General features: G+C 43.5%; 1 protein-coding gene across 2 annotated transcripts in view; it reads left to right on the top strand.

Annotated features, from left to right (window-relative positions):
* The window catches only part of RSBN1L (round spermatid basic protein 1 like), a 56,297-nt gene that overhangs the window by 29,569 nt on the left and 9,637 nt on the right, over nt 1–17,091 (top strand). For both annotated transcript variants that reach the window (XM_082043873.1, XM_082043872.1), the window contains 3 exons: nt 4,974–5,111; nt 5,306–5,448; nt 9,122–9,289. In XM_082043873.1, the coding sequence (XP_081899999.1) occupies nt 4,974–5,111; nt 5,306–5,448; nt 9,122–9,289 (449 nt within the window). The remainder of the gene's footprint in view (nt 1–4,973; nt 5,112–5,305; nt 5,449–9,121; nt 9,290–17,091) is intronic.

Genomic DNA, 17,091 nt, shown 5'->3' with positions numbered 1-17,091 from the left:
TACAGAAACAGCAGGGGTAAGAGGACACTGGTGGAACTCTAATGCAGTAAAAATACTTGGGGTTGCATTTCCAGAAACTTCCAATTGGGAAACAGTATATTTATTAGGATTAAAGCTTTAATGGTAATGGATTACATTTGAATAATGCTAGAACTGTCAGGGCATCTTATTCTGATACCAAAACCCTGACTTGAGAAAAATAAGTAGTATGAAGTACTTGTGGTTTAAAATCGCAAAGTAGCCAAGTAGTATGTATTCTTAAGCTCAGAGTAAGTTTGAATATTTGTTCAGTAAAATTTTAATGCTTCTGTATTAGTTCCCGTTTGGAACTGAAAATACACATAAGCTTTTAAGGATTTCAAAAGAGCTGGCAAGGAGCGGAAAGCCTTTTGGGCACTTTGTCAAAATGTGCCGAATAAGAATGAATGCCACATGTCCTGTTCATGACTGTAGCATTTGAGATAACAGATTAGAGCAATAACAGCGAATGTGAAGCTAAGATACAAATGTGTTCATGCATTGCTTGTGCACTTGTGTGGTGACATGGAAGCCCACTATTCCGTCTGATCTCCCAGCATATTTTGTTGGTTATTAATGTTTTTGTTGGTCTTTGAGTCTTTCTTTTGTGGGTTTCTTGAAATTGGTTCAGTGAGTTTGGATTTTTTTTCTTTTATTCTGCGAGGGCTGCTTTTCCAGACTTCCTTGGTTCAAAGCTCAAAAACCGAAAGAAATCTAAACCTTTAAAATTATTGTAGAAAAATGTTAGAATGTCACTGAAAAAAAACCCTCGTGCTATTAAAAATAGAAATTCAGTTGTGACTTGCCCCAGTTTACATTTTGAAAATTAATCTCTTTCTCTGTGCTGTTCCTTCCAGTTTGTGTCTTTTTCAAACAGAAAATGGAAATGTTTAAAATAGCTTCTAAAATCTTTCCTATTTGTAGGATGTTGATGCTCGTGTGTCTTATTGTTAGTATTACATATGTATTCAGGTTTAGTCCTCTTATAGACACTAAGACATTTATGCTGAAATATGTGCTTTTTAGAACTCCTTAATTAAAACTGAGCAAGTTACACTAAAAAAAAATAAAATCAATTGATGCTATACTAACCACAGAAGCAGATAACTCTCAAATTTTACTAATTCTGAATTCAGTGGTGGTTTTACTGTCATAATTTTCCATTGCCTTTATGTAAGAGAATGACATAGGCTCCTTTTGTGTATTTTTTTAGGTGGCATACTTCATATTTAATCTACATGAGAACAATGAAATTAGGCTATGTTGTATTTATTCAGTTATGTTTATATCTATTGTACCTGTCCATTGTATTATACTGCATTTAATTGGTGATTTGTTTTGGTGTGTGTGTATTGACTCCGATCATGTTGTCCCCATGGTAGAAGAACTGCATGTCATTGATTCGTCCTTTTATTCTGGATTTAGGTTATTCCAGCTATTTATTTGAGCAAATGTAACATTCTAAAAACATAATCAGACTGTAACCTGTAAAATTATGTTCAGGAAAATTACCTTATAAAAGGTGTATAATATTTGATTTGTGATCAGCGCATAATTTAACGTATAGAATTTGATGAAGTAGTTCTAGATGTAGTACATCAGCATTGGTTTTGAGAGTTTAGAAATATTAAGAGGAATATTTTCCTATTAAAAAAAAAAAAACAACAAAAAAACAACAGCCAAAAGATACTGACAGTAAAAGGAAAGGAATATGTTGCTGTTATCTCACATGCCATAGCATATATTTATTTTGTTGTTGTCTTTAAGAGGATTAATTTTAGTTGTCACTGGTCAAACATTACTGGCAGGTTTTTGTATTTTCACACTGTTACTCAGTAGCAGTCTAATTTTGGGGTGAGTGAAAATTAACTTTGCTTGCTAGCTAGTTCTTCCCTCTAGGAATGACCTCACCTTTTTATATGTGTTTTTCTAAGATAGTGTCATTTACATAGCAACCCTTGATCTGAATTGAGGATTTAGGCTGCTGTAACTCAGTCCGTGGGCGAGATGAGACAGGAGTCCCTCTTCACTGCCAACTGCCTCCCCTTCCAGGCTCCCTCTTGTTCTTTCTGGCGAAGCATTAGTCTTTATGACCTATGCCAATTCAATTCTTACTTATCTAAATTACGTGAATAATTTTCTTTTTTAATTTGTGGATTAAAATCAGACCAGTTCCATAAACTGGCTCCCTGTCCACTTTCAGAAGACCTCATACTAGCAGGAAAGAAGAGCATGGATTCAAATCACCAGCATGGATTTATTTTCTTTTTATACTGGGGCTGGATGGGTAAGAGTTAATTTTCTTCATGGCAGCTGATTATGGGGCTGTGTTTTGGATTTATGACTAAAACTGTTGATACCACACTGGTGTTTTGGCTCTTGCTGAGCAGCCGTTGCCCAGTGTCAGGGTTTCTCTTTTCCCCGTTCTGGAGCCCTGGCGAGTAGGCTGGGGTGGGAGGGGACATGGCTGGGACAGTGGACCCAAGTTGACCGTAGGGATGTTCCATGTGATATAACATCATGCTTGGCAATAAAAAGTTGAGGGGGCTGGAGGGGGTGGTTTAGGTCTGGAAAGTAGCTATTGCTCAGAGAATGGCTGGGCATCCACTTGATGTTTTTCCCTCTTTTCTTCACTTATTAGACTTTGTCTCGGCCCGTGTGTTTCCTTGCTTCTCCTGTTCTTTCCAATGTCTCTCACTGTTGGGGGGGTGAGTGAGAAAGGGGCTGTGAGGTATTCAGCTGCTGCCTGGGGTTAACCCCCCACAGAGTTCTTAAACGCTCACACATCTCGTTCTGTAAGTTTCCAGTGATGTGACTCTGAATATGGTCCTAGAAGAAACCACTCATCATGTTTAACTTTGATATTATCTTAGCATTATTTTTGATATTTCCCTTCTCCCCAAACAGGATCCTGAAAATGAATCTGTTCTACCTGGTGAATGAGGGGAACAGAATTGATCAGGAGGGGGAGGACTGAATTGGGATGGACAAATAGTATTGAAAAAAGTTGCATTGATTTTTCAGTTTTAACTTTCAGTGACATGGTCTTTTTGGGAATATATAAGAAATTCTTAATTGAGCCACCTTAATCAAGGATTAATTATATTGCACTGAAACAGTTTGCTGTATGCTTCGCTACCAATGTCAAGTGACACATGATAAGCCAGATGGGCAAGTAGATCAGCTGAAAGCTTCACAGCCTCTCCTGTCTTCACTTCAGCCAGTATTTTTAGGGGAAGTTGTAGAGTTGGAGCAGTTCCACAACTAGTTTATCACATGCTATGTGAACAATAGTGGTAGCAGAAGGAAGCAAGGGAAAAGGCAGAAAAACGGTTCCCTTTTAGTCAGGGGTGTGGATAAAAACAGTGACTTAACATACTGGCCTGGAATGGTGGAATACTAAGCTACTTATGCCAGTGGAAGAACATCCTTTTGCATGGTAGGTTTGTCAGTAAACTGTGAGTAACAGATTTATGACTATCTGTAGCTTCAGAAAGTGGCTTTAGGGTATTTTGGAGTTGGTCTACCCAGTGAGCCAGTAATGACGAGTGTTCCTTCCTTGTCCTGGTGCTTTAGTTGTCTGAGCTACTGATGCTTTGTGCCAATGCAGATACGGCTGAGGACCAAGCTGGCACAGATTCAGCAGAAATGAATGTTTTCTGATGATTTTTACAAAATTACTGGCTGTCAGTGCAAAAAAAGGTACAGAAATGAATACTACTGTCCAGCCGTACAGCTCTTTTCAGTATGGCTGTGATGGCTTGCCCTACCACATTAGCTCAGACACTTTGTAAAATCCTACTTGTAGTCAGTCCTGCGTTTCTCGGGTGTGTATGATGACTGAGATGATCTGAAGAAGAGTATTTGGTTCTGCATTTCAGGAATGCATCTGGTTACATCAGTCTCTCTTCTCAGAAGGGCACAGCATTGTTCCATGTTGAATGATTTAGTTCTGTTTTCAGGAACTGCTGCGAATTCTTGTCTGCGCTGCATCACTACTAGGAATTGTAATGGTCTGTTTGGGTGAGGACCATCGCTCAGCATACTTCATTTACTGTTTTCCTCTAGACATTCTGCATCCAAAGCAAGAAAAGAATAGAAAAAAAGTATGCAAGAGCCTTATGTGGCTTGTGCAGTAATCTATCTGCTCTCCCCTCTGTTCTGATCTGGTCATGTCTCATCTACTAATACCACTACGTCTTTCAGCCTGTTAAATAGGAGATCCAAAGTGATCATTGTTAATTCTCATGCTTAAGTATTTTGTTGATGTAACATGATAGATCAAGTTATTGAAAAACACTTATAACTATATGTATTTCTGTTCAATTAAAAAAAATCATGAGAGTTGAGTGTCACAGTCCTTAAAACGTTAAGGCAGCACAAAATGTGTTAGCACAGCACAGCAAAAATGGAGTAACTGTCATTCTCTCTCCCTCTACTCTTTGAGCCTCATCATCACTGTCACAATTAGCTCCAGTTAATGTGCTCCCATAGAGGCCATAGTGGAGGGGATGATTAGCAGAGGAAATACATAGAGTTTAATCAATTGTAACTCAGGGCTCTGCCTGTTACAGGAAAAAGGTAAAAATTCAGCTATACTTGAGTAATCCAGGTAAGAATCCTTATTTACTAGTTGTTGAGCAGAACGTGTGTTAATAGCTTATCACACTTCATACTTCAGAGTATTGTTTTCTTGAAAGGCAAAAAAGAGTTTATCTTACCTTCAGACTTCAAAACTAAAAATACAAGGTTTTTTGTATTTTCAGTTAGAACTTCTGTCTTTGGTGATGAGTTCATAATAATTTACTTCATAATAATCTTAAGGATACTGAAGACTGTAGGACGAATATCATTTGGAAAACATAAGCATAGAAGTTAAAGGTGCTTACTGAATGTAGATTTGGAGCCGTAGTGGACTCCTCGGGATAACTTTTGCTGTCATATTCTACTTGTAGGTAAAAAGAACATACTCTCACGGTACGTATAGAGCTGGCCCAATGAGACAGATCAGCCTGGTTGGAGCAGTTGATGAGGAAGTGGGGGATTACTTCCCTGAATTCCTTGATATGTTGGAAGAATCACCCTTCTTAAAAGTAAGGACAGAAGGGAATGGGTTGGGAGAAGGGGGGCAATTTACTGTCTAGTACTGTTATAATAAAGTGAGAGTATGTGATACTTGCTTAGGTAACTGAGTGGTCTAATACTTTCCTTATGACAGATAAAGGCTGATTTTAAAAAAAATATTTAAATAACTCACTTCAAAATTGTGGCTTGTATTTCCCATTAGTGTACACTGCCATGGGGAACGCTTTCTAGTTTAAAATTAGAGAGTCGTAAAGACAGTGATGATGGTCCCATTATGTGGGTACGTCCAGGAGAACAGATGATCCCTGTGGCTGACATGCCAAAGTCACCTTTCAAAAGGAAGAGGTATGTTGAATTATGTTGCTTGATGAATGTCTGTTCTTTCTCTACAAGTTCACTTTATCCCAAACCTTTTACTGGTTGATTCTGTATCTTAGTATAAATTTTTGTATATCTTCATCTCATAATATAATTCTAAGTTGCTTTGTGGATGTGGATTTTTTTTGTTTGTTTTTTATCTGGCCAAGTAAGGTGCTGGTTCTTTTTGGAGCTTTAGTAGGAATTTAAGGTGAAAACTGAAGGGAAATGTGAACAGGCATACAATTACTGGTGTATGTCAGGAGACTGGAATTAATACCCCTGTTCTTAAACGTGCATGGATGTTTAAAGACATCAAGGGACAAGGCTTTGTCTCTCATCTGGAAGGTAACACCTCCAACATCGAATGACTGCTTTAAGCTTTGCTGTGGGTACTGGGTGTAAGTACCAGCTTAAGAGTAGAGATGTCCTCTGCAGAAATTGAACATTATGTATCATGGAAAATCAGGTCTATTTGGAGTTCTTGTTCAAAATTCAAACATAAAAAGGGAGCTTACAAGAAGTGGAAGCAGGGTCAGGTTCCTCAGAAGGAGAGTAGAGATGCTATTCAGCCATGAAGGGGATGCAGTTAAAGCCGAAGACCATCTGGAGCTGAATTTGGCATGTGAAGGGCAGCAAGAAGGACTTCTACAGGCATATGGACAACAAAAGAAAGACTAGGGAAAAGGTAAGCCACCTGTTCAATGGGCAAAGGGCCTGGAGACAAAGGACAAGCAAAAGGGCAAGATACTCAGTGCTTTCTTTGCTTTTGTGTTTGTTGGTGAGATTTACCTTCAGGAATGCAAGGTCCTGGAGGCAGTAGGAATGTCTGGAGCAAGGGCTACCTAACCTGATCCTTCTCCACTGAAGGTAAGGAATAGATTAGACATACAGATTGGACAGACAGAAGCCCATGGGACTTGATGGGGTGTACCCACAAGTGCTGTGGGAGTGGCCAGTATCATTGCAAGGCCACTCCTGATTGTCTTTGAAAAGTTGTGGCAATTGGCAAAGGTTCCTGAGAACTGGATGAAAGCAGATGTCACTCCAGTCATTTAGAAGGACAGGAAGCAGGACCCAGTGAACTGCAGACCAGTCAGCTGTACCTTCATCGTGGGAAGGAAGCCATTTCAAACATGAGGGACAAGATCATAGAATCATTGTAGTTGGAAGAAACCCTCAAAATCAGATTCCAGCCGTTAATGTAACTCTGGCACTAAACCATGCCCCTAAGAACCTCATCTATGTGTATTTTAAACACCTCCAGGAATGGTCACTCGACTACTTCCCTGGGCAGCCTGTTCCAATGCTTCACAACCCTTTCTGTGAAGAATTTTTTCCTAACATCCAATATAAACCTCCCCTGGCACAACTCGAGGCCATCCTGTTACTTGCTACTTGGGAGAAGGGACCAACCCCCCCTCCATGATACAACCTTCTTTCAGGTAGCTGTAGACAGTCTCCACTCAGCCTCCTTTTCTTAAGGCTGAACAGCCCCAGTTCCCTCAGCTGCTCCTCATCAGACTTGTGCTCCAGACCCTTCACCAGCTTCATTGTCCTTCTCTGAACTCTGTCCAGTACATCGTTGGGAGTAGCTTGTATTGATTTGCAAAAATGAAATCATACCTTATCCACCTAATACCATTCTGCAACCAAATGGCTGTTACACAGGATGAGGGGAGTGCCAGGGGTGATGTTTATCTTGACTTTAGCAAGCCTTTCCACACTGGACACCTGTCTCCTGTAAGATCTTGATGAACAAATTAATGAAGGACAAACTAGACTGATGAACAGTGAAGTAGTTCAAGAACTGGCTTAACTGCTATGCTCAAAGGGTTGTGATCAGCACAAAGTCCAGCTGGAGGACAGTTGCTACTGGAGTAACTCAAATATTGATACCTATTGCCAATGCTGTTCAACACCTTGATTAATGGCTGGCATTGTGGGACAGAGCACACCTGCAGCAAGTTTGTTGGTGATACAAAACTGGGAGGAGTGGCTGATGTACCACAGGGTTTTCCTGACTGTGGGAGTGGCATCGAGTGGTTGTAGGAATGGGCCAACTCAGTGGTCTCACAAGATTAAACACTGGGATGTGCGAAGTCCTGCGCCTGAGAGGAATAACCCTGTGCACCAGCACAGGCTCGGTACCAACAGGCTGGAGAGCAGCCTGACAGAGAAGGACGAAGTCCTGGTAGATGACAGGTTGACCATAAGCCCCCAGTGTGGCTTTGTGGCAAAGTAAGGCAGCAGCCTCCTGGACTGGCTGAGGAAGAGCAATGCCAGCAGGTTGAGAGGTGGTTCCTCCCCTCTGCTCATCACGGGTGAGACACATCTGAGTATCATGTCCAGTTCTGGGTTCACCAGTACAAGACAAACACGGGCATACTGGAGCAGGACTGATGATACAAAATGTGGGCATGGGACAACTGGGATTTACTCTTGAGAAAAGAAGGTTCAGTGGGACCATATCAATGTCTACAAGCAGCTGATAGGAGGCTACAAGAAGGACTTTTCTCAAGTGATCAGTGATTTTCCGCCCCCCCTTACAAGAAGGGGGAAAAAATGCTTCCTGTATGGATGGACAGGTTACTCAAGAGCCCATGAAGTCTCTGTGTTTGGAGTTGCTCAAAACTTGACTGGACACAGTCCTGAGCAACCTGTTCCAGTTGAGTGGAGGAAGTTGGACCACACAGTCTCCAGATATCCCTTTCAACCTTGGCTACCCTATGATTATAAGCAGTTCTTGGAAAAATGTGATGCAGTATGTCGGCTCCAGGTGGCCGAGAAAATTGTCTCGTGGCTCTGCTCCTGCTCTGCAGTGTTTCCCTCACCTTCATTAAACCCTGAAGAAATAATCTTTTGATGCTTCACTTTCCCAGTTCTACAACATGGGACTAAATATACAAACACACTTCCCAGCAGTTTGGTAGAGACAGGAATGGTGAAGAACAACTTCAGGGACAACTGAAGCCTATATCTAACAGTTGGGAACAGCACAGACCAGCAGTTCCCTGCCAGGGGCTGATCAGGGTAGGGCCCAGTCTCACAATGCCTGGGCTTTGGGGACCAGATTCAGCCTGGACTGCAGCGCATCAGGCATGTGTGTGGTGATGGGGCAGGTGCAAGGTCCAGCTGGGAGATCAGTCTGCCAGTGAGGAGCAGGTCCAGGGATTGCCAGGCAGGTCCATCGTGGCAAAGCAGTCCTGAGGTTCAAGCTGGGAAGCAAGTCTGTGGCCCAGCACACCTCTGACTGAGGTGAAGACCAGTGCTCCTGCAGCATGGCTCAGGCCAGGAATGAAGGCTCAGGCTGAGCTTAAATAGAGCTCCTGTGCTCTTTGCGTTTGACGGTGGAGACTGCAGGTGAGGCTGCTCAGTCATTAGGGCCTCTTGGTGAACTCAGGGCCCTGACATGGGGATGTGATGTGTTTTGCTGGTGTTTTGTTTTGTGGGGTTTTTTTTTGTCTTTTTATTCTTTTAAATTTATTCCATAGGTGTTCTGATTTTTTTGTATAGCTAACTGCATTTTTAATTTGTCTTAAGCATTACTTTCTCATTTTACTATATGTTCTCCCTGAAGGGAGAAAAACAATGCTGTTCTCTATGGTGGATATCAGGTAATTACAGAAATTTCTGTATCATTAATATTTTTCTTTTACAGAACTACCAATGAAATAAAAAACTTGCAGTACCTACCTCGAACCAGTGAACCACGTGAAATGCTATTTGAAGACCGGACACGAGCCCATGCGGATCACATCGGACAAGGTTTTGAACGACAGACCACAGCTGCTGTGGGAGTATTGAAGGCTGTGCGCTGTGGAGAGTGGTATGTGTTGAGGGACTTATTCACCTAGGTGTTTGAAAAATATTTGCCTACATTTTTGACTGTAATTGGTAGAAGGAGTGTGGAATAGGTTAATCTAGTGTTAGGGATTCAATGACGACTTAATAGATAGTGGATTTTTTTTCCCTTCTGTCTCTCTGCATTAGATGTTTGTCCTCTGCTACATACTGCATACACTTGCTGTGTGGCTGAAACTAGAAAGGTGCCTTACAATAGCAGTTCAATGGCTATACTTGAGTTGCCGTAACCGAGTTAAAATTAGATGTAAAAACACTTCATGCACTTCATTTTGCTTTAAATAGCGCGTATGGATTGAGGTGACTTTCTGCCTCAGAGGTGCACATGAAGACCTTTCAGCAATTCTTCATTTTATCTGAATATAAGCAGAATTTTTATGCTTCTGCTTTGAAGTCATGGCAGTTACAACCCTGATTTATTTGTGGTAGATCACCTGGGAAGAATCCTGTTGGAGGTTGTGTGATATTGTGTGGCGTTTGTCTTTGAAATTCCCATATGAGATTCAAGAAACGAATATATCTCATTTGAAGTGGCTCACGTTTTAGCGAAACAGCCCATGATCATATAGGCTTCCTGGCCCAGATCTAGGGAGCATTTTTCAGGATCTTCTGACTTTGGTTTGGGAGAATGACCTTAGTTTTGGAGGTTACCTTTGCATACGTAAGCACTAAAGCTACTTTTTGCTCTTTGTCTAGAAATTAGAAGAGTGAACTCCCTTTGGATGAAATGATGTGAATTTGTGTTACAGTGCATGAGTTTAAGATAGAGAATGGAACAATTGATAGTAATTTAAATGTCTGTGGGACCATCCCATTCTCATCCTATACCTTCATAAAAAGATTTTCCTCCCTTGAAAATCATTACATATTCATTTACATTCTAAAAATAAGTTTTCTTGCTTTTCAGATCTAAGCCATGATCTTTTCTCATATGTTGGAACTTGTGGAAAGCGTGTCTATTCAATTTCCATTAAAACACCTATTAAACTTGAAAAATGAATGGAATTAGTCAAAATAGAAATTGTGTATATTAAAAAGTGATCTGAAAATAGGCACTAGGGAAAACTGCCCAAGGAACTTGAAAGTACTTCAGTTTGGGGAAAAAAAAAGTAACAGTATTTTGCTTCAGTGTAAGGACTGAAAATGCAGTTTTTAATGCAGATTAAAAAAATTTGAGACTGACATGCAGAGGAGGAAAATGTGTAACATAATCAACACAACAAAAATTACATATTTCAAACTTGACCTCAATGATAATTGCATCTTCTGCTTTCCACATTTTTGTATAATTTTGACAAGCCACTTCACTGTACTTACATGAAGAGAACTAATCAGGGCTTAATTAATGATGCTTCATTATCATAATGTAACACATTAAAATAATTTCAGGTATTAGCTTTACCATAATTTGTGAGTTGTGGGAACTGAAAGTTGGAGATGTTCCAGGGGTGAGTAGGGCACTATGGCAGCAATAATGCACATGTTTTCATGATGAGATACCATATAGAAAATTCATGTTTTCTGTGAGGAGAAAATAAAGCAATTCCTAGACTTGCTGAACTGAGCTATTAGTCTGTGGTTAGTATAAAAATGAATTGAATTTGCCAAAACAAAAAAAGCTTTGTAATCAGGAAGTTGCTGTAGACTTAGTGAGATGTATTTAGTAGTTGATAGGCATGAATGTTAGTGTTAAGACAACTGGTGTCTTTCAGAAAAGACGGGAACAGAACAGTTGAAAGGCAACAAACAGCTCTTGGGGATAGAGGACAGAACTGGAAACTAAATATAATACTTGGAAGAACACAAAAATAATATTTGCTTTCCGAATTATGACAGGCGCTTGATTTGAGATGTTTTGTAAAATTACTGGCTTAGGATCTGTTATTATTTCTGTGAATATTTACAAATTGTAACAGAGCTCTGGCTATTGCTAGCAACCGTTTTATAGACTGCACTGCATTGACGCCTGATGAACGGTACTGTGGTCATACTGATTGCTCAATGCCATTCCAGTAGGTGATACCAAGTGTGCCAGCGACATTTTAAATTATGGAAACTTGCCAGATTTTTATGTGGGAAAGCTGAGTGGGTTTTTACAGGGCCAGCAAAAGGCGCTTCATGGCATTGTTGTTGGCCAAATAAACTCCTGTCCTCTGCTTCAGTGAGCGGCTTTCAAGTTTGTGTTTCAGAGCATGAAGTTGTTAATGCTTCTCTGTCTGATGGCAGGAATTTGTTATATACTGCTGTATTTGTTGCATTTGGTCAGAAATATTCACGGTAAAACCTGTAATCTTAGATCTATTTTGAAAAGTTATAGAAAAATAGAAAAAACAACCCTTTTGAAAAATGAGGTTAAGGAAAAAAAAATGCTGAAAATAGTTCTAGGAGAGAGTTAAATGGATTTTTTTCTGAAGTCTTACAGTTCGGTTTGGATTCAACCTTTTTTTAGACATCTAACTAAATTCTTCTGCTAACCTTTTGCTTTGGAGGGAGGGACACCCCCTAAGCTTCAGGTTTTACAAAATATAATCTCAAAGCTGTGCTAAATATCAAATCTGCAAATGCAGAATTAAATATTATCTGGCAATAATTTTTCTCAGTGTTTGCAAAAGGAGTGTCATGTTCTGGGTTAGAATTGCAGCATGGGGTTGGTGAGGCATGCTGTTGTGCATATATATATACACACGCGCGCGCACACATATATATACACACGCGCGCGCACACACACACATATATATATATAGGAACTGAGAAAAGGAATTATTTTAAAGACATCATTATCTATACTTTGTCCTGTACAATGCATAAAACAGAGTAGGCAGTGCTGTGAAAACATTGCTTTGCACTGAAGTTCTTTTAGTATGCACATATTATTTCTATTTAATTTTTTATTTAAAATATTGTAAACTCCATATGCATATTAAAAAAACCCAAACCGACAACATATCTGCATTATAAAAAGTAGACTAATGTAGCTAATATTTTTTTATGCTGCTGAATAGCTTCTAGAGAAGCTTTTTGCGTTCAGGAGTATATAGACCAAAATAATAGAGTCATTTTAATGTCTGTAAAATGGTCTGAAAAATCTCCTTTACATACTTTCAGTAGTTGATCTGGAATTATTTTTTTTCCCTGAAAACAGCCTCAAACTGTTTTGTTTTGGTTTATTATGGGATCACAGTATCACAGTATCACAGTATGTTTGGGATTGGAAGGGACCTCAAAAGATCATCTAGTCCAATCCCCCTGCTGGAGCAGGAACACCTAGGTGAGGTCGCACAGGAACATGTCCAGGCGGGTTTTGAACGTCTCCAGAGAAGGAGACTCCACAACCTCCCTGGGCAGCCTGTTCCAGTGCTCTGTCACCCTCACTGAGAAGAAGTTTCTTCTCAAATTTAAGTGGAACCTCTTGTGTTCCAGCTTGATCCCATTACCCCTTGTCTTATCATTGTTTGCCACTGAGAAGAGTCTGGCTCCATCCTCATGGCACTCACCCTTTATATATTTATAAACATTAATAAGGTCCCCCCTTAGTCTCCTCTTCTCCAAACTAAAGAGACCCAGCTCCCTCAGCCTTTCTTCATAAGGGAGGTGCTCCACTCCCTTAATCATCTTCGTTGCCCTACGCTGGACCCTCTCCAGCAGTTCCCTGTCCTTCTTGAACTGAGGGGCCCAGAACTGGACACAATATTCCAGATGTGGTCTCACCAGGGCAGAGTAGAGGGGAAGGAGGACCTCTCTCGATCTACTAACCACCCCCCTTCTAATACACCCCAGGATGCCATTGGCCTTCCTGGCCACAAGGGCACAGTGCTGGCTCATGGTCATCCTGTTGTCCACCAGGACCCCCAGGTCCCTTTCCCCTACACTGCTCTCTAATATGTAATCTCCCAACCTATACTGGAACCTGGGGTTGTTCCTGCCCAGATGCAGGACTCTACACTTGTCCTTGTTAAATTTCATCAGGTTATTCCCTGCCCAGCTCTCCAGCCTGTCCAGGTCCCGCTGGATGGCAGCACAGCCCTCCGGCGTGTCAGCCACTCCTCCTAGCTTGGTGTCATCAGCAAACTTGCTGATAGTACACTCAATTCCCTCGTCCAAGTCGTTAATGAATATATTGAATAATATTGGCCCCAGCACTGACCCTTGGGGCACTCCACTAGATACTGGCCTCCAACTAGACTCCGCACCATTGACTACCACTCTCTGGCTTCTCTCCCTAAGCCAGTTTGCAACCCACCTCACTACTCTATTGTCTAGACCACACCTCCTCAACTTAGCTGTGAGGATGCTGTGGGAGACTGTGTCAAAGGCTTTACTGAAGTCAAGGTAGACAACATCCACCGCTCTTCCACCATCCATCCACCTTGTTACATTCTCATAAAAGGCTATGAGGTTGGTCAAGCATGACCTACCCTTGGTAAAGCCATGCTGACTGCCCCTAATAACCCTCTTATCCTTGATATGCCTTGAGATGGCACCAAGGACAAGCTGTTCCATTACTTTCCCAGGGACAGAGGTGAGGCTGACCGGTCTATAATTACCCGGGTCCTCCTTCTTGCCCTTTTTGAAGACTGGAGTGACATTTGCTTTCCTCCAATCCTCGGGCACCTCTCCCGTTTCCCAAGACTTGGCAAAGATGATGGAGAGCGGTCCAGCAATGACTTCAGCCAGCTCCCTCAGCACCCGCGGATGCATCCCATCTGGACCCATGGATTTATGAATGTCCAGACTATTTAATTGCTCCCTAACCCAGTCCTCATCGACTAAAGCAAACTCCTCCATTGACCTGGCTTCATCCGGGGTCTCAGGGGTACAGGGCTCCCCAGGACAGCCTCCGGCAGAGTAGACAGAGACAAAGAAGGCATTCAGTAATTCTGCCTTCTCTGTATCTTCTGCCACCAGGGCACCCACCCCATTCATCAGTGGGCCTACATTGCCTCTGGTGTTAGTTTTATCTGCTATGTATTTGAAAAAGTTCTTTTTGCTGTCCTTGACCCCTCTCGCCAGCTGTAATTCTAAGGAGGCCTTGGCTATCCTAGCTGCCTTCCTATATCCTCTAACAGCAGCCTTATATTCCTCCCAAGTGGCCAGCCCCTGCTTCCATGACCTGTAAACTCTCCTCTTCTGCTTGAGCATACCCAACAGCTCCCTATTCAACCACGCAGGCCTCCTGGCTCCCTTCCTTGACTTCCTACGTGTGGGGATGCTCTGATCCTGAGCGTGGAAGAAGCAATCTCTGAATGCCACCCAGCTATCTTGGGCCCCTTTTCCTTCAAGCAGTCTTGCCCATGGGATTTCCCCCAGCAATTGCTTGAAAAGGCCAAAGTTAGCCCTGCTGAAGTCCAGGGTTGCAATTCTACTTGCTATTCTGTTCCTGCCACATGAGATGCTGAACTCCACCATCTCGTGGTCACTGCAACCCAGGCAGCCCTCAACCTTTACTGCTTCGACCAGACCCTCCTTGTTAGTGAGGATGAGATCCAGCAGTGCACCTCTCCTAGTCGGCTCCTCCACCATCTGCATGAGGAAGTTATCATCAATGCACTGGAGGAACCTCCTGGCCTGTGGCTGGCTGGCTGAATGGTCCTTCCAGCAAACATCAGGGAAGTTAAAATCACCCACAACAACCATGGCCTGTGACTGTGAGGCCACTCTCAGCTGCCCATAGAAGGCCTCATCAACTTCCTCAGCCTGATCTGGCGGCCTGTAGCAGACGCCCACAACAGTGTCAGCCCTGCCAGCCTGCCCCTTGATCCTGATCCATACACTCTCAACTCGCTCGTCATCCGCTCCTGGGCAGAATTTAGTACATTGTAGTTGCTGTCTCACATAGAGAGCAACTCCACCACCACGCCTGGCTGGCCTGTCTTTCCTGAAAAGGGCATAGCCATCCATGACCACATTCCAGTCATGTGAACTGTCCCACCATGTTTCTGTAATTGCCACCAGATCATAATCTCCCGACCGAACATAGGATTCTAGCTCCTCCTGCTTATTCCCCATGCTGCGCGCATTGGTATACAGGCATTTCAGGGAGCGAGCAGAGCACACCAGTTTCTCCCTAGGGGCATAGGAGGCCACCCGGTCCTCATCAGTTTTAGATTGCAGCCCCACTGGGACAAGCCCAGCTACAACCCCATCCCCCTTCGAGCCTAGTTTAAAGCTCTCCAAATGAGCCCAGCTAATTCCTGCCCCAGCATCCTTTTGCCCCTACGAGATAAACCTTTCCCACGTGACAGTGTCCGGACTGGTGTCTTATAAAACCAACCATTATCAAAAAATCCAAAGCCCTGCCTGTAGCACCAGTCTTGGAGCCAACCATTTAGAGAGTGAATTTTCCTATTCCATCCCACATCATCACTTGAAGATGGAAGGAGTGAAGAGAAGATCACTTGAGCCCCTGAGTCTTTCACCATCCTTCCCAAGACCTTGAAATCATTCTTCATCCCCCTCAGACTACGGGAAGCAGCTTCCTCCCCATCTGTCTGGAAGACCAGCAGCGGGTAGTAGTCCGTCGGGTGCACCAGTTTGGGGAGCTCTCTAGCGATGTCCTTGATCCGGGCTCCAGGGAGACTACAAACTTCCCTAAGATGAGGGTCAACTCTGCATATTGGGCCCTCTGTTCCTTTCAGAAGGGAGTTTCCTATTACAATCACCCTTCTTTCTTTCTTATCAGAGGCAGTCTTAAGTTGTGAGGTCGACTGCCTCTTCCTACGTGATCTTGTAGGCTTGTTGGCTTGTAGGCTTGGCACCACCTCCTCACCTACCTCTTCTTCAAGATCCAGGGCCTCAAACCTATTACGGAGGGGCACCTGGGGAGGCAAAGCAGGCAGGGAGGGGGGCTGCCCGCGACGCCGAACCGGAATACGCTTCCAACCCTTGTCGTCCTTTCGGTCCCCTACCTCTGCCCGAGAGCAACAAGGGTGGGGCTGTCTCAGGACTTCTGCCTCTGTCCGAGATGGCAGGAGGTCCATCTCCTTTTGGGAGGTACCTCCCTGTGACCTTTCCGACTGGCACGTCAGGGTGTTACTCCACCAGTCGATCTCCCTTTCACACTCCCTGATGGTCCTCAGCGTCTCAACCTCCTCCTTAAGTTTGACGACCATGTCGAGCAGATCTTGCACCTGCTCACACCTGACACAGGTGGAGTGCTGGCCTCCCTGCCCCGGCAGCAGCAGGCTCTGGCACTCTCTGCAGCCGGAGACCTGAACAGCCACCGTTCGGGACAGAGCCTCAGTCTGTGTAGCCACAGTCTGTTTGAGGCAAGCTCTCCTTCTGGAGGCGACCATGGTTGTCAGCAGTCTGGGGCGCTGGCAGTAAGCTAGAAGGGCTGACAAGCAACAAGTGCTCTCTGCACCCTGCTGCACGAGCTACCACACCCGCTGCTGCAGCACAGTGTGGGTGGGACTCACCCGCTACACAAGCTGGTTGCTCCTCCCTACACCAGGTGGGCAGCGACTAGTCGCTGCCCTCCCAAAGGCTTTTTCAAGGTAAGGGGAAGGGGTGTGGTCGCCGTCACCGTGGGAACGCCCCCCGCCACGTCAGCCGCTCTCTCGCAATGGCTGCCGGGGCTTTGGCGATCGGGACCCGCCGGGAATCAGGCTGTCCCTGTACGTTTCCCTCTGAGCTTCCTAATCTCGGCTGAACCTCGTGGTCTGCTGAACCCCGCCGGCTCCGGCTCTCGCTGGGCTGGCTCCGATCAGCTGACTGAATGCTAGTATCGAGTTTCAGCCGCTTTTAAACCTCCCGCCGTCACCGTGGGAA

Source organism: Streptopelia decaocto (assembly GCF_964273445.1).
Source record: "Streptopelia decaocto genome assembly, chromosome: 1".
NCBI classification, from domain to species: domain Eukaryota; kingdom Metazoa; phylum Chordata; class Aves; order Columbiformes; family Columbidae; genus Streptopelia; species Streptopelia decaocto.
This window is presented reverse-complemented; position numbering and strand designations above follow the sequence as displayed.